This window comes from Balaenoptera ricei, chromosome 1, assembly GCF_028023285.1.
Source record: "Balaenoptera ricei isolate mBalRic1 chromosome 1, mBalRic1.hap2, whole genome shotgun sequence".
NCBI lineage: Eukaryota > Metazoa > Chordata > Mammalia > Artiodactyla > Balaenopteridae > Balaenoptera > Balaenoptera ricei.
The window spans coordinates 115,029,617-115,049,956 of NC_082639.1; the positions used below are offsets into that span (position 1 = coordinate 115,029,617).

General features: G+C 38.7%; 1 protein-coding gene across 1 annotated transcript; it reads right to left on the reverse strand.

Moving 5' to 3' along the window:
- Positions 1-380: 380 nt before the first annotated feature.
- On the reverse strand, positions 381-19,952 carry FCRL3 (Fc receptor like 3). Its single transcript, XM_059902447.1, has 13 exons — positions 19,883-19,952; positions 18,622-18,864; positions 17,812-18,066; positions 17,291-17,575; positions 16,199-16,486; positions 15,612-15,887; positions 9,415-9,693; positions 8,912-9,031; positions 3,422-3,449; positions 2,426-2,538; positions 2,144-2,212; positions 621-652; positions 381-524 (listed from the first exon to the last, which is right to left on the reverse strand). The coding sequence occupies exons 1-13, from the start codon at positions 19,950-19,952 to the stop codon at positions 381-383; spliced, it is 2,202 nt and encodes a 733-aa protein (XP_059758430.1).
- Positions 19,953-20,340: the final 388 nt, after the last annotated feature.

The window sequence follows — 20,340 nt, forward strand, 5'->3', positions numbered from 1 at the left end:
GTAGAGATAGTACGTTAAAAGATTTTGATCCCACTTAGATCAACCGGTCACAATGGCATCCTTGTGATCCTGGCTAGATCGTTTCTCCCTTCTCATCAACAACCCCGGGAGCTGAAGACCCAACTGCCCTGCCTTCACACGTGTCTCTACTGTGAAAAGAATGCAGAATTTACTCAAATGCTGCTCACTATGTTCCTAGAGAACAAACAGACTCAGGCACAGAGGAAGTTGGCAGAACTTTCACCCAGCCTGATGTCCGCAATAGCCCAGCCTCTTGGGATGCTGAGCCCTGGAGGGAAAGAGGTAGCATGGCTGGAGATAACAGAGATAATGACATAGGCTGCTTCTCAGGGTCTCTGTGAGCCACTATGGGTACGGAGCTAGTGGTCTATGGCTGAAAATGCACATGGGACATTCTCATAGTTTTCTGCAGCATCTTCAAGGTCCCTGTCTTGATTGATGGCCAGCCCTGCAGAATCATCTAGATGTGCCTTCTTCAACTCTGAATAGATGACTGCAGGCTCCTAGTGGAAAAAAAAAAAAACAAAACACAAATAGTAAGTACCTAAATGTAGGTGAGGAAGAGCAGAGGGGAAAGCAAGCCAGAAAATATGACCCACCTTATCCTCCCAGTGTTTCTTTGGTGAATTTGCTGTTGGATGGGAAGAGGAAAGAAAAGTATTAAACTGTGGGTAATACATTGTAACTTACAACCTACTCACAGTGCATTCCAAGCCAATCTTTCCTCTGCTGACTCATTTCCTAACTGTCTCCTCTGCTGAATTCTTCCAAGCCCTCACAGACCAAGAATCTCATCCTCACACAAACAATAAAGCCTTTCCTCTGCCCATAAAATGCCCAGAATGACTTTCCTGAAAATATCTTTCTTTTTCCACTGCTCATCACAACCCCAGCTGAGCAACTCTGTTATTTCCACCTCCCTACCACTATTTAGGGCCTCTATGGCTACATTGATCATCTGGGAGAAGGAAGTAAATATGATTCACTTCACTTTGCACAGAGAAATTGGAGGAGGCAGCTCCAATAGGGACTTGGTATTCTAAGGCCAAACAGAAAATGCCCAGTAAGGCAAAGATATGCAGTGCTAACATTGAGAAAATTCAGTGTGTGTATTTCTCCTATTCTTCCAAGGGATTCTTTGGATCTCTTTCATTTAGTTATTCAGCCAACAAGCATTCAGTGAACAATGACCTTCTATTAAGCATTGGTAAGCTATAAAGAGGCAAAAATGACATAAACTCAGTCCATACAATTAAGAATCTTATATTTTTAAGGAGAGGAATAGAGAAATAGACATGGAAACAAATGCAACAAGTATTATGAGCACCAAGATAAAAATACATATTAAACTATGCTGTTGCCAGAAAGGGTAATCAGTTCCTCTCAGGTCAGGAGATAGGGAGGGCTGGTAGGAATTATTGAGTTTCACGATGGTAACTGAATTATTTCTTGAAATGTGAGCAAGGGTCACAGACAAACTAGAGGCAAGAACATTACAAGACAAATAAGAAGCACGAGCACCAAAGCACAAAACAACCCAGTTTGATCAAGGAAATGCTAAGAGTTCAATATGGCTAAAGTAAGGACATAAGGCAGAGCTTAGAGGAGGGACAAAATCACAGGGGGAGGCAAGGGTCATGCTTTAAAATGGAGAATCACTGAGGGCAGTTAACCTAGACAATGATGTGATCAACTCTGCATCTCAGAGGGATCACGCTGGAAACAGGTAGTTAGAAGGTTGGAAGGAGAATGAGATTAGAAATAAAGAGACCAGTTAAGAGAATTACAATTGTCTACACATTAGATAATTAGAGGCTTAATTTAGCAATTATGTTCATTCATTCATTAAAAAAAATTTGAGGGGGCCTATCGTTTTCTAAGCATAACACTATATGCTACTGATATATTAGCAAAGAAATAAGGTGTCTGTCCTTAAAGAGTTTATGGGGTAATGGTGGCAGTGTAGACAGGTAAGAGGGAATGGATGTGATTATAGGATTGGTAATATAAGAGGAGCAGTTAATGCCTCTCATGTTGGATTCATATTGAGATGACTCTTTGATCAAAAACCCCTTGCTGGATTTGATAAAACACTGCCACCTTACCTCTACTTGTGTCTCACCTGAATTTTCTTTTTTATCTTGGATGCTCCAGATCTGGGAATAAACCAGGTTGTTCTCACCAAGATCCACTGCAAAAGAATAGATCACAGTTGGCTGTAGTCAAGAGCTCACACTATAAACTCTTCTTCCCAGTCACCAAGTTTATAACCACCTTCTAACCTTGATATAGTGCGAGAAATGACATTTTTATATTGAATATGACTGAGCCATGGACTGTTGCTCAATCTCTCTTCCCTCCCTGGTTCATCCCTGGAGCCCTCTGTTCCTTAGGAAGTTCTCACCATTGCTGTACACTGGCTGCAGTTCCATTGGGTCTGGTGGTTCAGAGTAACTGGGCTCTTGGGGGTCTGTATTGGAGGTTCTAGAAGGTTCCCTAAACTCCCTGGGACTGTAACTGTGACAGAAGGGGAGAGAGATAAAAACGAGAAAAGTATTTGTGGATTATATAGAATCTCAGGAAAATCAATATCCAGGAAGAGCTCAGCATGGTTCATGTGAAAATATCATGGCTGCTGCTCTAAGAGTCTTCATGGCTCTTTTGAGAAAACGTCAGAAGTATGGCACAAGACAGAGCCAGGGCAGCATTACAGAGAAGGCCAGCTGAGGCAAGGTCAGAGGACAAAGGCTACATAGTTCAAGGTCCCTTTGATAGAGTAAACACTTGTGTTTGCCTATTTTTTATTACTTTCAAAAGTTTAAATGTTTCAACATCGATACACAAAGGCTTCTGCATTCCACAGAAGTTGACCTTTGTCTTTTTTTTAGGTTCCTTTCAGTTTTCTACCTCATATTACAATGATCTACCTTTCCTGTAAAACACTATGAAGGCTCTTCAGGAAAAGTATTTTTTTCCAATTTCATTTCCTTCTGCAGTTAATATTGTGAGTTGAACATTGCCAGCATTCAATAATCGTTTCCTGAATGAGTGTATGAGTGGGGAAGTGAGCGATAAGGGAGTGAATAAATGTAACCTTATGAAAGATGATATCATTAAGAAATCAGTGATCAATTCTCTACTGGCACACACTTAAGGAAAGAGATAAATTAACCATGGATAGTAAATAACATTAATTCTGTGTATAAGTAGGTATAAGTGAGTATTATTCACAACTATGATTGAAACTGACCTTCTTAATCACATTTTTTTATTTCATAAGAATTTGCAATTTTTAACAGGAAATGAGTAAAATATTTTTTTAATGTACACAACTCCATGTTCTATCTTGTGAGCATAAATAAAATGAAAATGCTGACAGCACAAGAAGCAGAGACCTCACCTAGGTGTTCCAGTGGTGGAAAGTCCTCCTGAAAAACGAAAAAAGGAACATTGATGATAAGTGATCTCTGTGGACAATGTGCTCTATGTTAGAATATCCTTTCCCAGAAATCAAATTTAGCCTAGATTTCAGCTATGGCAAATCTTTGAGAACATCTGGCTCCACCCCTTATGTCATGTTATAGATAAGGAAGGTGGGGTCTGGAGAGACATTTGCACAGAATCACACTTATTCTCAATCATTCAATCAGTAATAGCAGCATGAACTCTAAGTAGTTGTGATCACATAGCAGAAGAGAGACAACTTAATATTTAACTCTAGATCAAGTGCTTTCCGTACTCCCACTTCTCTCTTCTCACTGCAGCCCTGTGAGGTAGAGACAAGGAAACTGAGGCCTAGAGGGGGGTTAAAATTAATACTTGTTACACAAGTATGACTCAATAGGACTACTAGAATAAGCTCAGACCTTTCTTTATCTGTGACCTTGCAAATCCATTTCAACAACATTGGGTGCATATTGTTTTCTCCATGCTCCTTCTTTCCTTCGCTTTCACCTGGCTAATACCAATTCATCTTTTCTCCTCCAGAGCTTTCCCTGATGCCAACAGGCTGGATTAAGTGACCTATATCCTTGCACATAGAACCCTGCAATATTAAAATTACTATATTGTATTTTAATTATCTATTTCTGTGTTTGCCTCTAACTCTCTCCTTAGTGAAAAGGTGTGTTACTTGAGCGTGCAAAACTTGTCTTAATTATTTTACTATTTCCAGTGCCTAGAAGGTTGAAAATATTTAGTAAAGATTTGTTAAACAACTGAACAAATTAAACTATGTACTATGAGGACTAAAAGAAAAACAAGTTGACAATTTTTTAATAGGTGACTACATGTAAACCTAATTTGGAAGCCTACTCCATCAGCCTTGAAAATATGCCAGCTTTCCATCAACACAAAAATATTGAAATCTTTCTGGCCTGCCCAGTACAGCCTCCTCCCAGTTTCCCATCTCTGCCCTTTGCCTACTTATCTGTGGCTCTATATCTGTCTCACTGGTCTTAGAGAACACAAGTTTTTTCCCAAAGTAAACATATTCAGCCTTACCTCTCATGGAAAATGACTGATTAATGCCTACACACCCCGTCTTTGGGAACCAGGTGTCCTGAGTTAAACTAGAGGTGTGTAAGAGTGATCCTGGCCTGTATCTCTCTCCTCAGGGCCATTGTAACCATATCAATCAACAACTAATATCCTTACTTGTAAGCAGGTTAACTAAGTTCCAGGATGCATCTAAGAGTCAGATTATCTCTTCATCTGCATAAAGGAAAACAGACCCAGAAGGTGGCTATTTATAATATAAGCTAGTATTCACTAAAGATATATGGGCCAGGCACTGTGCTAAGCAGTTTACATAGATTGTCTCATAGCACTTAAAAGGTATATACTATTATTATGACCATTATACAGCTAAGGAGACTGGAGTTTGGAGAGTTACATTACTGGAATTTAATTCCAAGCAGTTATAGAGTCAATAAATAAATCATTCCCTTAGGTAACTTGGAGGAAACACTCAGGCTTAAGGAGCAGAGTCCTTCACTTTTAGATGAATTTGAAAGGGCTGAGCTCTTCCCTGAGAAGACTGGTCAATAATGAGAAGGAAGACTTTGCTATGAGGGAAGTACAGTAGACAAGATTTTGAGATGTGAAAGGCAGAGACCCTCTGATTGACACTGTCAGAATTCCTTCGTTGAGTTTGCTATTTAAAAACATATTTCCCTTAGATCTAGAGGACAGAATCTCCTGGGTTTCTGCCCTCATGGATCACATAAAATAATGATTGGTAATCTTTCCTTCCCTTGTGTTATTTGGTGTTGTACTGACTGAGTAACCTGTTTTTTGAATATTATCAACTACAATACTGAGGTTCTAATGTCTGCACTTCTAGTATGTTACTGATTAATAAATGACATCCAGATAGGCAATGAGATAGAAAAGTAATTTTTAAAGTAGGAGGTACAACCAGTCTTTTACAAGTCACCAAGATGTAATGGAGAGAATTTGGACTCAAGGGCTAGGGAGACCCCAGTTAAGCCCTAACTCTGACTCTTAGTAGATACACATGAATTTGGAAAGGTTGCTAACTTCCCCAAACCTTCATTTCTTCATCTTTAACATGGTTATAATGATATTGGTTGAATTGAATTGAAATGTACATACTGAAAAACTGAGAGAATTAGACACTATAAAATTGCATATAGGGGCTTCCCTGGTGGCGCAGTGGTTGGGAATCTGCCTGCCAATGCAGGGGTCACGGGTTTGAGCCCTGGTCTGGGAAGATCCCACATGCCGTGGAGCAACTGGGCCCGTGAGCCACAACTACTGAGCCTGCGCGTCTGGAGCCTGTGCTCCACAAGAGAGGCCACGATAGTGAGAGGCCCGCGCACCGCGATGAAGAGTGGCCCCCGCTTGCTGCAACTAGAGAAAGCCCTTGCACAGAAACGAAGACCCAACACAGCCAAAAATAAATAAATAAATATTTTTAAAAAATTGCATATAATAGACTCTAAATGAATGACAGATTTTATGATGAGTACTATCAGGGTTAGTGCTACACACATAATTGTATATTATTTAAGAAACTATTAAGTAGATTTAAATATCAGTCGTAAAATGATGATGCCATTTTTTTGTACAAAGAAGAGGAAGGATGGATGCTCATTGATTGACCTGAAAGTGGAAGTCAGAAGACAATGCTTAACCACTATCATTAAGGAAAGTATGTAAGGTCTTCATTAAATTGAGACCCAGTTATTTGTTTATTTGCTTGATTTCAATATGAGCCCTGAAAAAGGAAAACAGAAGCATTTGGTCTGACAGAAAAAGAGAGTTCATGTTACACAACAAAGAAAGACAGAAAGTAAAGGATTAGTAATTCCAGATATAAAGTCTTGAAATCTTATAAGCACCCAAAGCACTGAATAAAACAGTCCATGCATTCAAAGATTTCTGATCCACGAAAAAACATTCAGAGAGAAAAATAAAAGAAATCACATAAGAAAAAGACAAGGATGATGGCAGATTTCTTGTTAGAAATCATGCACACAGGAAGACAGTACAGCAACATCTTTAAAATATTGAAAGAAAAAAAATTTTTCAACCCAGAATTCTATGCCAGTAAAAATATATTTCACAAATGAATGCAAAACAGAGACTTTTACAGACATACAGAAGCTGAAATAATTCATCACCAGCAGACCCATACTACAAGAAATGTTAAAAGAAATCTTTTAGGTGGAAAGGAAATGATACCAGATCATTGGATATGGTACATATGGATATACAAAAAGGAATGAAGAACATTGGAAGTGGTAACTTTATGAGTAAATGTATAATATTTTAAAATTATATGTAAGCTTCTTTAAAAGATAATTGTTTACAAAATTAATAACAATGTAACAGGCAGGGGAGAAATGGAGTACACAATGGTAAGATTCTTATGCTATACATGAAGTGATATAATGTCACTTGTAAGTAGACTGTGATAAGTTAGATATGTATACCATACACTCTAAAACAACCACTAAAATAACAAAACAATGAGTTATATATATAATAAACCAAAAAAGGAAATAAAATGGAATCATAAAAAATACTCAAGTTGTCCAAAAGAGGGTAGAAAGAAAAGGAAACGGAAAACAAAGAACAGATGAGACAAATAGAAAACAAATAGCAAAATAATAGATTTAGGGACCTAACCCTATCAATAATCACATTAATGTAAATGGTCTAAATTTTTAAAATTAAAGGGTAGAGACTGCCATATTAGATAAAAAATCCAAGTTAACTATATGCTATCTATAAAAATACACTTTAAATATAGAGACACAAATAAGTTAAAAGTAAAAGGGTAGAAAAAAGAAATATCATGCTAACATTATTTATATTAATATCAAAGAATATTTCAGAGTAAATGATGCTACAGGAATAAAAAGGTCATAAGGATAATGTGGTAATTTCTTCAAAAACACATAACAATGATAAATATTTGTGCACCTAATAATAGAGTTTCAAAATACATGAAGCACATGTGATAGAATTGCAAGAAGAAATGGAAACATCTACAAATATAGTTGAAGATTTCAATACCCTTCTCTCAATAACTGATAGATCAAGTAAAAAGAAAATCAGTAAGGATATAGAAGACTTCAGCAACACTATCAATCAAGTTCACAAACAAACCCATACTACAAGAAATGTTAAAAAGAAGTCCTTCAAGCAGAGAGAGAATGATACCACATGGATGTATGTATATACAAAAAGGAATGAAGAATTCTGGAAGTGATAACTAAGTGGGTATTACCTAGACATCAAGCCAGAAAAAGAAATGACAAGAAAATAAAACTACCAAATCAATATCCCTTATGAACATAGGTGCAAACGTTCTTAAACATTTTAGCAAATCAAATTCAAAAAGTATAAGCAAGTGAGGTTGACCCCAGAAATGCAAAGCCAGTTCAACATTCAAAATCCAAAATCTGTATCACTAGACTAGAAAATAAAATCATATGATCATCTCAATCAATGTAGAAAAAGCATTTGTCATTTTTTTCTGTAAAAACTGCCAGCAAATTACAATAAGTAGGGAGTTCTTCAGCCTAATAAACAGCAGCTACAAGAAATCCACAGCTAATATTATCATATGCAGTGGTGAAAGTCCAAATACTTTTCCCCCTTTAAGTTCAAGAACAAGACAAGTATGTCTATTCTCAACACTTCTATTCAACATTTTACAGGAGGTTCTAGCCAGTCCATTAAGGCAAGAAAAAGAAAAAAAGGAATCCAGATTGGAAAGGAAGGAGTAAAATTATCTTTATTCACAGATGACTTGATCATCTATGTAGAAAAGTCTGATGGAATCTACAAAACTAATACTAGAACTAATAAGTGTGTTTAGTAAGGTTGCAGGATATGAGATCAATGTACAAAAATCAACAGAATTTCTATATACTAGCAACAAACAATCAGAAATTGAAATTTTAATTTCATTCTCAGAATATCTATTAGTTTTATCTACTAATAAATATCACTGTCTTTATATGCTTTTCAAATATATCTCAGAGTTTATGGTTTGTACTTATAGCTATTGTCTATTTTTGTTGTTGTTACAAGTGGACGACTTTGTTTTTCCTTCTTTTTCTTTTCAGTAAGCTTTGAACTGGGGTTGGAACAGTAAATACTTAACTTTCTAATTTTTAAATGGAAGCAAAACTCGGTTCTCTGATTTAAGTCTCAAATTAAACACATGGAGTAGTAACGTCATGAAGAAATTTGTTCTACCTTTTTGTCGCTGCCACAGAGTGGCAGTGATTAGAACTGAGGGCTTAGTACTGGGAAAGGAATAATTGACCTTTATAGGATGTACTACACAAGTGCAAGTTATTACAGCAATGACAAAAGTCACAACATCAAAGAGTAAGATGTAGTCACGCACCTGAATTCCTTTGGGTCCTGAAGTAACACACCAGAGCAGCAGTAGCAGCAAGGCCAAGGATGCTTAACAGCCCTGCAGTGACCCCCTCCGCGATAAGCGTGATTTTGTTACTGGAAGGCCCTAAGTGAAGAGACCTATACCTGAGTTCAGGGCCAAAAATTTTTTTATCTAGACAAAAAACATGTAGGTGGGGGCTAGCGATGTATTAGGACAGGTTTTTTGCTAGGTTCTGATTTCTCAATTTGAATCATTTACAGTATAATTTGTAATTTTCAAAATAATAGCACATGAGAGTGATTGCCAGAATCTAATGTTAAAATTTATTCCTTTTCCCTCCCCCCTCCCCCTCCCCCACCCCCATGAAATCAGTACCAGTCTCCAGAAGCCACAAGCCTTGGTTTCATGTTAATAACTCTTTGACACTGGGAGAATTTCTACAGTCTACTGGAGAAATATTTTATTGATTATAAATGTAACCTATAGCCCAGGTACCACCAACCCACCTGTGATGGTGAGTGTCACCATCTCACTGCGCTGGACCCCCAGGCCATTGTCAGCCCCACAAAAGAAGTTCCCAGAATGCTCTGCCATCAGACTGAGGTTGAAGGATGCTCCTCCTCCAAAGGGGGCCGAGATGCTCCCCAGGGTGACATTCTTGTGATAAAACCAGTACAGGATAGGGGGAGAGCCTCTCTGGGCCACACAGCGAAGCTCTAACACATCTCCCACCATAGCCTGGGCCCCAGCAGGGTGGAAGGTGAAGACAGGATGAGACACTGGAACTGAGGGAAGCAACATAGTTCATGAGCAGTTTTAATTAAGTATGTGTACAAGATAAGTTAATAAAGGAAATATTTAATTTAGTTTAGTAGTAGGAACATAGACCTGGGATTCAGGAAAACCTGAGTTTAAATCCCATCTCTGCCCTTTATTAGCCCTGTGATCTTGATGTTTTAAAAACTTTTTACTAGCTCCAAGTCTCAGTTTATTCCTTTGTAAAATGGAGCTAATAATAATTATATCACAAGCTATGGTAATAAGAATCATGTATGTAAAATGCTCGATAAATGTTAGCTACTATTACTGATAGAAATAATAACTAAAAGCAAGGTTTGTTTCTCCATGTCATTGATTGACTCCTGAGACTTAGCTTTAAACCTAGACTTCCACACCTATCTGAAGTAGGACCTCATTACCTTTTACCCAGTTACCTTGCTTTATTTTTCTGCATAGCATTAGCACTAACATCTATCAATCTGTGTATCTATGTATCTCTCTCTTATTTATCTATCTAACATCTATAATTGTTGTATATCTGATTCCTCCAATAGAATGTGAGTTTCATAAGAATGAGGACTTATCTGTTTGTTCAATTTTATATTTCCGGCTGCTGGAACTTTGCCTTGCCATGTAATAGTTCATCAATAATTCATGAATGAGTGGATGACCAAATTGATCCAGATTGGCCCCAAAATATCCAGATACAGCAATAACAACATGATTTCCATTTTACTTTGTGATTATAGAAATAGAACAGCCAGGAAAAACAGAAAATCATTATGTTTTTAATTAATATATGGAATTATTAATCAATAATTAATTAATGTGAAATGTGAACTGTGAGATTGCTGATTCTGCTAAGTTGTGAGGGAACCTGGATGAGGCAATCTGTGTGCAGTGCTTTAGATATAAGCTGTGTGCTTCATTGGCAAGAGAAGTTTGGTAAGGATCTTAAGCTTTGCTTTGCGTCTGAGATAGGCTAAAGGGGAGGGAGCACGGAGACAATCCGTTGAATGGGAATAATTCAACTCAAAAATGCGCCATCTGCTGGCTGCAAGACAGATGGCACCAGCTGCCTCACCTGGGTAGAAATACCAAGTCTTGTTTTTGGAAATGTAGGATTCCTGCTAAATTTAAACAGCTTGAGTTTTGCCCTTCTGTACATCCTTTGCAATATATAGTGACCTGCGCCAAATGCTAAGGGTCTCAGGGGTAAGGCTTTATACATTCTTTGCACATCTCAGTGTGCCTTTCCACACATGTCACCACCTCATATATTTTTATCCAATTTTTATTGCTGTAAAATACACATAACTTAACATTTTCCATCATAAACTTTTTAAGTGTACAGTTAAGTGGTATTAAATACTTTCATAACACTGTGAAACCAACACCACCATCCATCTCCATAACTTTTTACCTTGTAAAACTGAAACTCTATACCCGTTAAACAATAACTCCCTATACTCCATTTCCCCATCCCCTGACAAGCAGCAGGCTACTTTCTGTTTCTATGATTTTGACTAACCTAAACATCTTATATAAGTGGGATCATACAGTATTTGTCTTTTTTTGACTGGTTTGTTTCACTTAGCATAATGACCTCAAGATTCATCCAGGTTGTAGCATGTAGCAGAATTTTCTTTCTTTTTAAGTCTGAGTAATATTTCATATTATGTGCATACCACACTTTGCTTATCCATTTATCTGTTGATAATGGATATTGGGTTATCAACAGATAAATGGATTGGGTTGTTTCCTCGTTTTAGCTATTATGAATAATGTTGCTCTGTACACACATGTACAAATATCTTTTTGAGAATATACTTTCAGTGTTGGGGGATGTACATCCAGAAGTGGAATTTCTGTATCATATGGTAGTTCTATTTTTAATTTTCTGAGGAGCCTCCATAGTGTTCTCAATAATGATTTCATCATTTTACATTCCTACCAACATTACACAAGGATTCCAATTTCTCCACATCTTAGCCAACACTTGTTATTTTCCATTATTTTTATAGTACCCATCCTAATGAGTATGAGGTGCTATTTGATTGTAGTTTTGGTTTGCATTTCCCTAATAATGAGTGATGTTGAGAATTTTTTTCATGTATCTAATAGCCATTTATATATCTTCTTTGGAGAAATGTCTATTGAAGTCCTTTACTCATTTTTTTTAATGAGTGCCCCATGATGCCAGCCCCTGCCCCTCAACCCACAGCAGCAGAGTCCACAAACCTTATGACACCAGAAGGGGTAGAGGTGCCAGCCTGACCCTGGTTCCCACCCTACCCCCTTGCTTTCCCTGCATTGGTGGAGCCTATGACTCAAGGGATCCCAGACATGAAAGAACAGCCCACCATCCTAGGGCACCAGGTGGTGATAACAGCAACACTTCAGGAGCAAAGCAACAGTAACCCCGGAGGCACAGGAAGTGATAATAGATCCACACTTGTTATAGAGACAGGGGAGGATGGAAAGTGACTACTCTCAAACATAGCCAGAGACAGCTTAGGTAAGAGAAACCAAAAACTTATTCCATATCACCACCTACTGGAAAACAAAAGAAAGGCCTCTGATTTCTAACTGTCACTACATCAAGTGCACCAGCAGAGAAACCACACATCAAGTACCATGAAGAATCACAGTAACACTGTACCACAAAAAGAAACTGGCAATTCTCCACAAACCAAACTTACAGTCATGAAATATTGTGATCTAACTGAGAAAGAATTCAAAATAGTTGTCATGCAGAAACTCAACAAGCTACAAGAAAACTCAGAAAGTCAGATTAATGAGCTCAGAAATAAAATTAATGAACAGAAGAAATACTTTACCAGAGATATTAAAACTCTAAAAAAGAGCCAAACAGGAATTCTGGAATTGAAGAACTGAATAAATGTTGAGAAGGATGCCTTGGAAAGCACTAGAAATAGATCAGACTATATGAAAGAGAGAATTAGCAATCTCAAGATAGAAATCTAGACATGATACAAGTATAAGAGGAGAGATAAATAAGATAATTTAAAAATGAGGGAATTCTCCAAGAGCTATCTGACTCTTTTAGGAAAGGCAACATTAGTATAAGGGGTGTCCCAGGAGAAAACAGGGAGAGGGGAACAGAGAGTATATTTAAATAAATAATAGCTGAGAACTTCCCAAACCTAGGAAAGAAACTGGATATACAAATCCGTGAAGCTAAGAGAACACTTAATTACTTCAATGCAAAAAGACCTTTTACAAGACATATTATGTTAAAATTGTCAAAAGTCAATCACAAAGAAAGAATTTTAAGGCAGCCTGGGGAAAAAAGGATGGTAACCTACAAAAGAATCCCCATGAGCCTATCATCAGGTTTCTCAACAGAAACTCTACAGGACAAGAGGGTATGGAATGACATTCTCAAAATACTGAAAGATAAAAAGTGTCACCCAAGAATACTTTTTCCAGCAAAGTTATTATTCGGATATGAAGGAGAAACAAAGACCTTTCCATATGAATGAAAGCTGAGGGAATACATCAACACTGGTTCTGCTTACAAGAAATGTTGAAAGAAGCTCTTCTACAAAAAACAAAAAGGCAAAAGTACACAAAACTTTGAGGAAAGTGATAAATAGACAGAATCAGAAAATTGCAGCTCTTTATCAGAATAGGTTTTAAACACTTTATTATAGTATAAAGGTAAAAGGGGGGGAAGCAGAAAAATAACTATAGCTACTTCAATTTGGTAAAAAACTCACAATACAAAAAGAGATAATTTGAGACAATAAAAACATAAAAGGGGAAGAAGAAAAGGATGGAACCCATATAGGTAAATGAAGATAAGATTCTATCAGCAGAAAACGGACTATTTTATCCAGGAGTGGTCTTATGCAAACCTCAGTGTAACCACAAAATATAAATCTAGAACAGAGACACAAAACATGAAAAAAGGGAAACCGAGAAAAATATCATAGAAAACCACAAAACCAAAATGGCAGGCAGAAACTTAAGGGGGGGAAAAAAATGGAGATATAGAGCAACCTGAAAATGAAAGGTAAAATGGCAATACTAAATTCTCCTTTATCAATAATCACCTTAAATGTAAATGGGTTGAATTCACCAATCAAAAGACAAAGAGTGGCTACATGAAGTAAAAAATAAGACCTAACTCTATGCTGCCTCCAAGAAACTCACATTACCTTTAAAGACAAACATAGGCTCACAGTGAAAGGATGGAAGATGATACTCCATGCATATGGCAGCCAAAAAAAAAAAAAAAAAGTGGGTATAGCCATGCTCATATCAGAAAAAATAGACCTCAAGCCAAAAAAGATAACAAAGGACAAAAATGGACATTAATTATGATAAAGGGGACAATTCATTAAGAAGATGTAATGGTGATAAATATATATGCACATAACATAGGAGCACCAAAATATACAAAGCAATTATTAGCAGACCTAAAGGGAGAAGTTGACAGCAACACAATATTAGTAGGGAACTGTAACACCCCACTATTAATGGATAGATCATACAGAAAGAAAGTCAACAAGGAAACAGCAGCCTTAAAAGAAACATTAGACCAGATGGACTTGATAAATTTATACAGAACATTCTATCCAAATGCAGTGCAATACACATACTTCTTAAGTGCTCATGAAACTTTCTTAAGAATAGACCATATGTTGGAACACAAAACAAGTCTCAGTGAATTTAAGAAGATTGAAATCATTTCAACCATCTTCCCTGATCACAATGCTATGAAACTAGAGATCAACCACAAGAAGAAAGCTGGAAAATTACAAATATGTGGAGACTAAACAACAAGCTGCTAAACAACTATTGGGTCAAACAAGAAATCAAAGGTGAATTGAAAAAATACCTGAAGACAAATGAAAATGAAAATATGACACACCAAAATTTAACTTTGCACATAAAGGAACTAGAAAAAGAAGAACAAATGAAGCCAAAAGTCAGTAGGAGGAAGGAAATGATAAAGATTCAGAGAAATGAAATATACACTAAAAAGAAAATAGAAAATATTGATAAAAACTAAGACCTGGTTCTTTTAAAAGATAGACAAAGTTACCAAACCTTTAGCTAGCTTCACTAAGAAAAATGAGAGAAAGCTCTGATAAATAAAATCAGAAACGAAAGAGGAGCTATAACAATGAATGCCCAGAAATACAAAGGATTATACAAGAATATTGTGAACAGTTATATGCCAACAAATTGAGCAACCTAGAATAAATGGACAAATTCTTAGAATCACACAACCTTCCGAGACTGAATCATAAAAAAATAAAATCTGAATGACCAATCACTAGGAAAGAGACTGAAATAGAAATCAAAAACGTCCCAAGAATAAAAGTACAGGACCAGATGACTTCACAGGTGAATTCTACCAAACAGTCGAAGGTGCTGTAAATCCTACCTTTCTCAAAATATTCAAAAAACCTGAAGAGAAGGGAATACTTCCTAACTTATTTTACAAGGCCAACATCACCCTGATACCAAAACCAAAGACAACACAAAAGAAGAAAATTACAGGCCAATGTCTCAGATAACATAGATGCAAAAATCCTCAACAGAATATTAACAAACCAAATACAACAGTACTTTAAAAGGATCATACACCATTATCACGTGGGATTTACTCCATGTATGCAAGAGTAGTTCAACATTTGCAAATCAATCAACATGATACATCACATCAATAAAATAAAAAATAAAAATCATATGATCATCTTGATAAATGCAGAAAAACCATTAGGAATGGCCTAAGTACCTGAATGTATAGTCAGAAGAAAGAATCCCAGGACTCTCAGGTAGAGGAAGAAAAAGTGGGGAGTCTGCTGGAATGTCACACCAGCAAATAGCCCAAAAGAGAAGACAAAGTCTGTTCTGGGCTGTAATTGCTGCAGGCATCGCTACTCACCTGTGACACTGAGAGTCACTCTGTCACTGAGCTGGACCCCCAGGCCATTGTCAGCCTCACAGGAGTAGTTTCCAGAATGTTCTGCAGTCAGAGAGAGGTTGAAGAACGCTCTTCCAGATGGAACTGAGCTGCTCCCCAGGCTGACATTCTCATGATAAAATCGGTACAGGATCGGGGGAGAGCCTCTCTGGGCCTCACAGTGAAGCTCCATCACGTCCCCCACCACAGCCTGGGCCCCGGGAGCCCTGAGGGTGAGGACAGGGCGAGACACTGGAACTGAGAGAGATAGTAGACTGTCAGAGGGGGTCTCTGATGCTGTGACAGACTCATAACCCCACTCAAGAAACTTAAATATAGATATATCTCTTGAACCATGAAGAGTAATCCTGGATAATTTTGTTTTCATCACTACGGTCCTCTCCACAAGTAAGATATCTTCAACTTTTGTCATCTTTGCCATTCCTTGGTTGGCTTCTAAATCTTCACAACTCTGTTCCTTTGCCTTCTTCCAAAGAGCCTCATGGCTGATAGAAAACCTAAACCCTGGCTTGTGAACCGAGGCTGAATAGAAGGAATCGGGAACTTACTTCTCAGTGTGACTCTAATCAGTTTACTGAGGATAGGACCGTGAATGTTGTCAGCTGCACAGTAGTATCTCCCAGCATCACGCTCCTTCACAGTGAGTATCTGCAGCTCTGCCGACAAGGAACGTTGGGTCTTTGTTCCCAAAATTCTCACTGTGCCCTCTCTGTGCCAGGAGAATGTGACAGTCCCTGTACCCTTGGCTACTGAGCAGATAAGGAGCAGATTTTCTCCTTCAATCAGCTGCCCCTCGGGGGGCTGGATCTCTAGATTTACATCAGACACAGGGACTCCTGGGAGGACACAAGATGACATATGAGGGTTCTCATGGCAGAAACTTCAGGGTCAAGGAGAAGGCCGGTTCTACCACAAACAAGCCAATAGCAGCAGGTACAATAAGCAGGGGTCCAAAGTGGGCAATAGGGAATTGTGTATGTTATTATAAGGGCAGCAACACCCCTCCCACCACATACAACAGTTCCCATCCTTGGGGAATGTGGGGACTAGTTTTCTGACCTTCTTAAACCTAATGCTGACTGCAGTCACATTTTATTTACATTTATATCTAAGGAATCTTTGGTGCACCAGTGGATCACAAAATAAGAGTGAACCCTGAGAATATTACTTCTATCCTGAAATTCAAACCCCTTTCCTATCCTTCAAGACTCTTCTCCAGTCTCACCTCAATCTTCCCACATTCTTTTCTGATTATTCGAGTTCATGTTTATCTTCCAGTTTTATTCTAGAGTATGTTTAGGTCAACAAACGGAAGCAGCATAGGGACCTCTAGAGACTGCATGTGGTCTCTGTGCTTCTAGTTATCTGTTGACTCTTGAGAGAACATATCCTCTATGGCTCTGTAACCCCCCACAGGGTTGGGGACCCAGTAACTGATCAATAACTGTTATTAACTGAGTTAGATGGAAGAGAATGTTCTAGGGACATTAGGCCAGTGTTGAACCTGAAGAGAGAAGGATATCAGGACAGCTGAAATCTCCTCTCTGTTATGTTCACTGTCCTAGGGAGCAGGAAATGTCATTGCTCTGCTCTCCTCTCCCCGCCTCTGACTCTGGAAGTGCAGCCCCACAGACACTCACTCTGCACACGTATCTGGGATCTCAAGCTTCTTTTCCTGACAAGGTGAGTCACTGTCTCTGCCTGGCACCAGTAAGACCCTGAGTCTTCACTCCATATGGTAGGTAAATTGAGCTCTGGGGAGCTGCTCCAGCCTGATCCCAAGGCCTGGTCTTCTCTGAAGAAGCAGAATTGAAGCTGAATGTATGACCGCTGTGGAGGGAGCCAAGTCTCACATTTCAGGGTCACCGGTCTCCCCTCTATGGGCTGGGAGGGTCTGGCTGTCAGCACAGGATGGGGAAACAGCTCTAGAGAGAAGAACAAACACAGTTCCCAGGGTAGTGGGGCTCAGGGCTCCTGGAAAGATGCAAGTGTGCTTTCAGCACCAGCTATCAGAACACAGAGACCCAAGCAGGTGGAACCACTTCCCATCTCCCTCCCATGACTGGAGGCTTTTCATGAAATCCCCACTGATGAGCCCCTCCCTAAATCCTCACACAGTTTCCCTGCCAAGTCCTATTACCCACAGGAGGGCAGCCATTACCTTGAACTTGAATTGTTACAGGTTTTGAAGTTTCTTTCTTTGTAATTCCCCAAAAATTTTTCTGAGAAGAAGTACAATAATATTTGTCATTGTCCCTGGAGACTGAATTTAGTGTGAACGTTGATTTAGAACTCTTACTAATTTTTTTTTCATTTTTGTATAAAACTGTTTCACTTGTTTCTTCTCTCCCTTGGCATCTCAGAGTAACATCATCTCCTTCAAAGACAGGGTGTGGAGCCTGGATGATCAGTCTGTCTGCAAAGAGTGGAGGAAGGCAATCAGTTTATTTCCTGATGTTCCTTTTTTTTTTTTTTTTCACACACACACACACTGTATTTTATTTTTACGATAGACTGACACCAATGATGCTTCTTTCTTCAAACTCTCATTTCTGCCCATGAAGAAAGAGCTGCAATCCTATACGTACCTGCAAATGTCCTCCATCAACATTTCCACATGATCCCAAAACCCAGTTCTCCCTTGTCCTAGGATAATGAACTAATTTCCAGAAAATATCCTTAAGAAATCCCCATACATATTGTTAAAAGAGAAGTTTTATACCATATCTTTCTCCAGACCCAAGTCCCTTTTTCCTGGTGACTTCTGACTTACCAATACTTCTCTGGATGGAGAGGATGGACAAGGCAGCATCCTGTTGCTGCCCTATCTCCTTATTTTCCCCGCTGGGGTCAATACATCAAATATCCTCATGCCTGTTTACAGCCCTGCCTAGGCTCCCGGCGTTAGCCTAGCCCTTAGACATGCTGCCCAGTGGTTTAATTTCAGAGACTCCCTCCTTTCTTTCCTCACCAGATAAAAAATCCACATGTACGGGGTTGCTGGGAGAAGATCTTCGAGTCTTGCATTTGTAATATCCAGTCTTCTGTATTTGGATCTCTTGAAATTTATTATCCAACAACTGATCATTATAATACCAAGATATGTCTCCTTGGGCTGGAGAAAGGGAATCCCTGCATGTGAGAGTCACTCTGTCGTTTTTGAAGTTTGTGGACCATGGAGGATTGAGGAGAAGAAAAGCTTTTGGAGTTACTCCTGAATAGGAAATGGAAAGATGAAGGCAGGTAAAGGTGAATGAGAGGTGGGTGGAGCATAAGGAAGGGCCCAGCTGCAACTAGGAGTTTTTCTGGGCTAATTCCTATTAGGACCAGGGTTGGAAATGGAGCAGACACAACTTGGGAAACTGCCTGGGACAGAATCTGTTCTTTGTCATTTTTTGCCTAGTAGCAGTGGGCGGGTAGGTGTCATGGGGGATAGGTCTCAGGTTCCTGGTATGGGCTCAGAAAAGTTCAGGAGACATGATTCGTAGTTGGGCAAACACCGTGAGGGCCTCTGAAGGTGGGCTGATTCTGAAATGCTCTTGTCCTATACATTCCTGTCAAGGTAAAAGTCAGCGTGGGATGTATATACCTCAGAAGCAGTTTCTAGATTCTGAAAAACCAGTACCTACTTGGTTATTAATATTTAATGAACAAGATTTGTTTCACTTACAATTCTTTTAAACTTTGCTTAATTTGAGAGTCTATGGGAAAGGCAACATTTTTCTACTCTCCGCCTAAGGTGACCATAATCAGTCATTGATACAGGATACAAAAAATTTGAACAAAGAGGCATGGACTGCTTGCATAATCATATTTGCATATACAATTGCAACTAACAAATGGGGCCAGAAATTGAAACAGTGAAGTGACATGAGCTTCTTTTGGAGATGTATAAAGATTTGGCTATAGCATTTTCTGCTATGAATAGGAGATATTTCTATGTTCTTTGATAGTGGCACCAGCTTGGACATAAAGAGGGAGGGGTCTTAGGGAATAGAGGAGATCAGATCTGAGTTTCTCTCAATATCTGAGTTTCTTTGATAGTGGCACCAGCTTGGACATAAAGAGGGAGGGGTCTTAGGGAATAGAGGAGATCAGATCTGAGTTTCTCTCAATATCAGCCTCCTGCCTCTGCCTTTCCTTCTGCAAATATTTCCTTCCCCTCTACACTGTGGCATTTGGTAATAGGGAAAGAACTGAAGACTGGAGAAGTCAGAGGAGGGTCTGCTCACCCACTAATGCAACAGGTGTGACCTCAGAGTAGCAATACCACTGATGTTGGCACATCACCACAGGCCTCATTTATGGATACAGGCAGTGCTGGCTGGGAGGACCAATGCCCAGAGACCAGGAGGAACAGAGAAAAGGGAAAACTGACCTGCTTGATCTCTTCCAGGAGCTGTGAGGGAGCCAAGATTTAAAGGTTAGCACAGAGCAATGTTTTTCAAACCTTTTCACTTACACAATCTGAGAAATGTTCCAACAACCCAGCCACAACCACTTCTTCGGTTTTTCCTTCCCATTTCTTTGCCCCCATCCTATGATACCCATAGTCCCCAAGCAAAGAAACAAAAAAGAATAGCCTATAATTTATTGTATAAACATGAATGACTTGTATCCACAATCCTGACTCTTCTCTTTGCTATTTAATACTTAGCAGCTTCATAGTTCCTTCCCCCCTCTCTTCCCT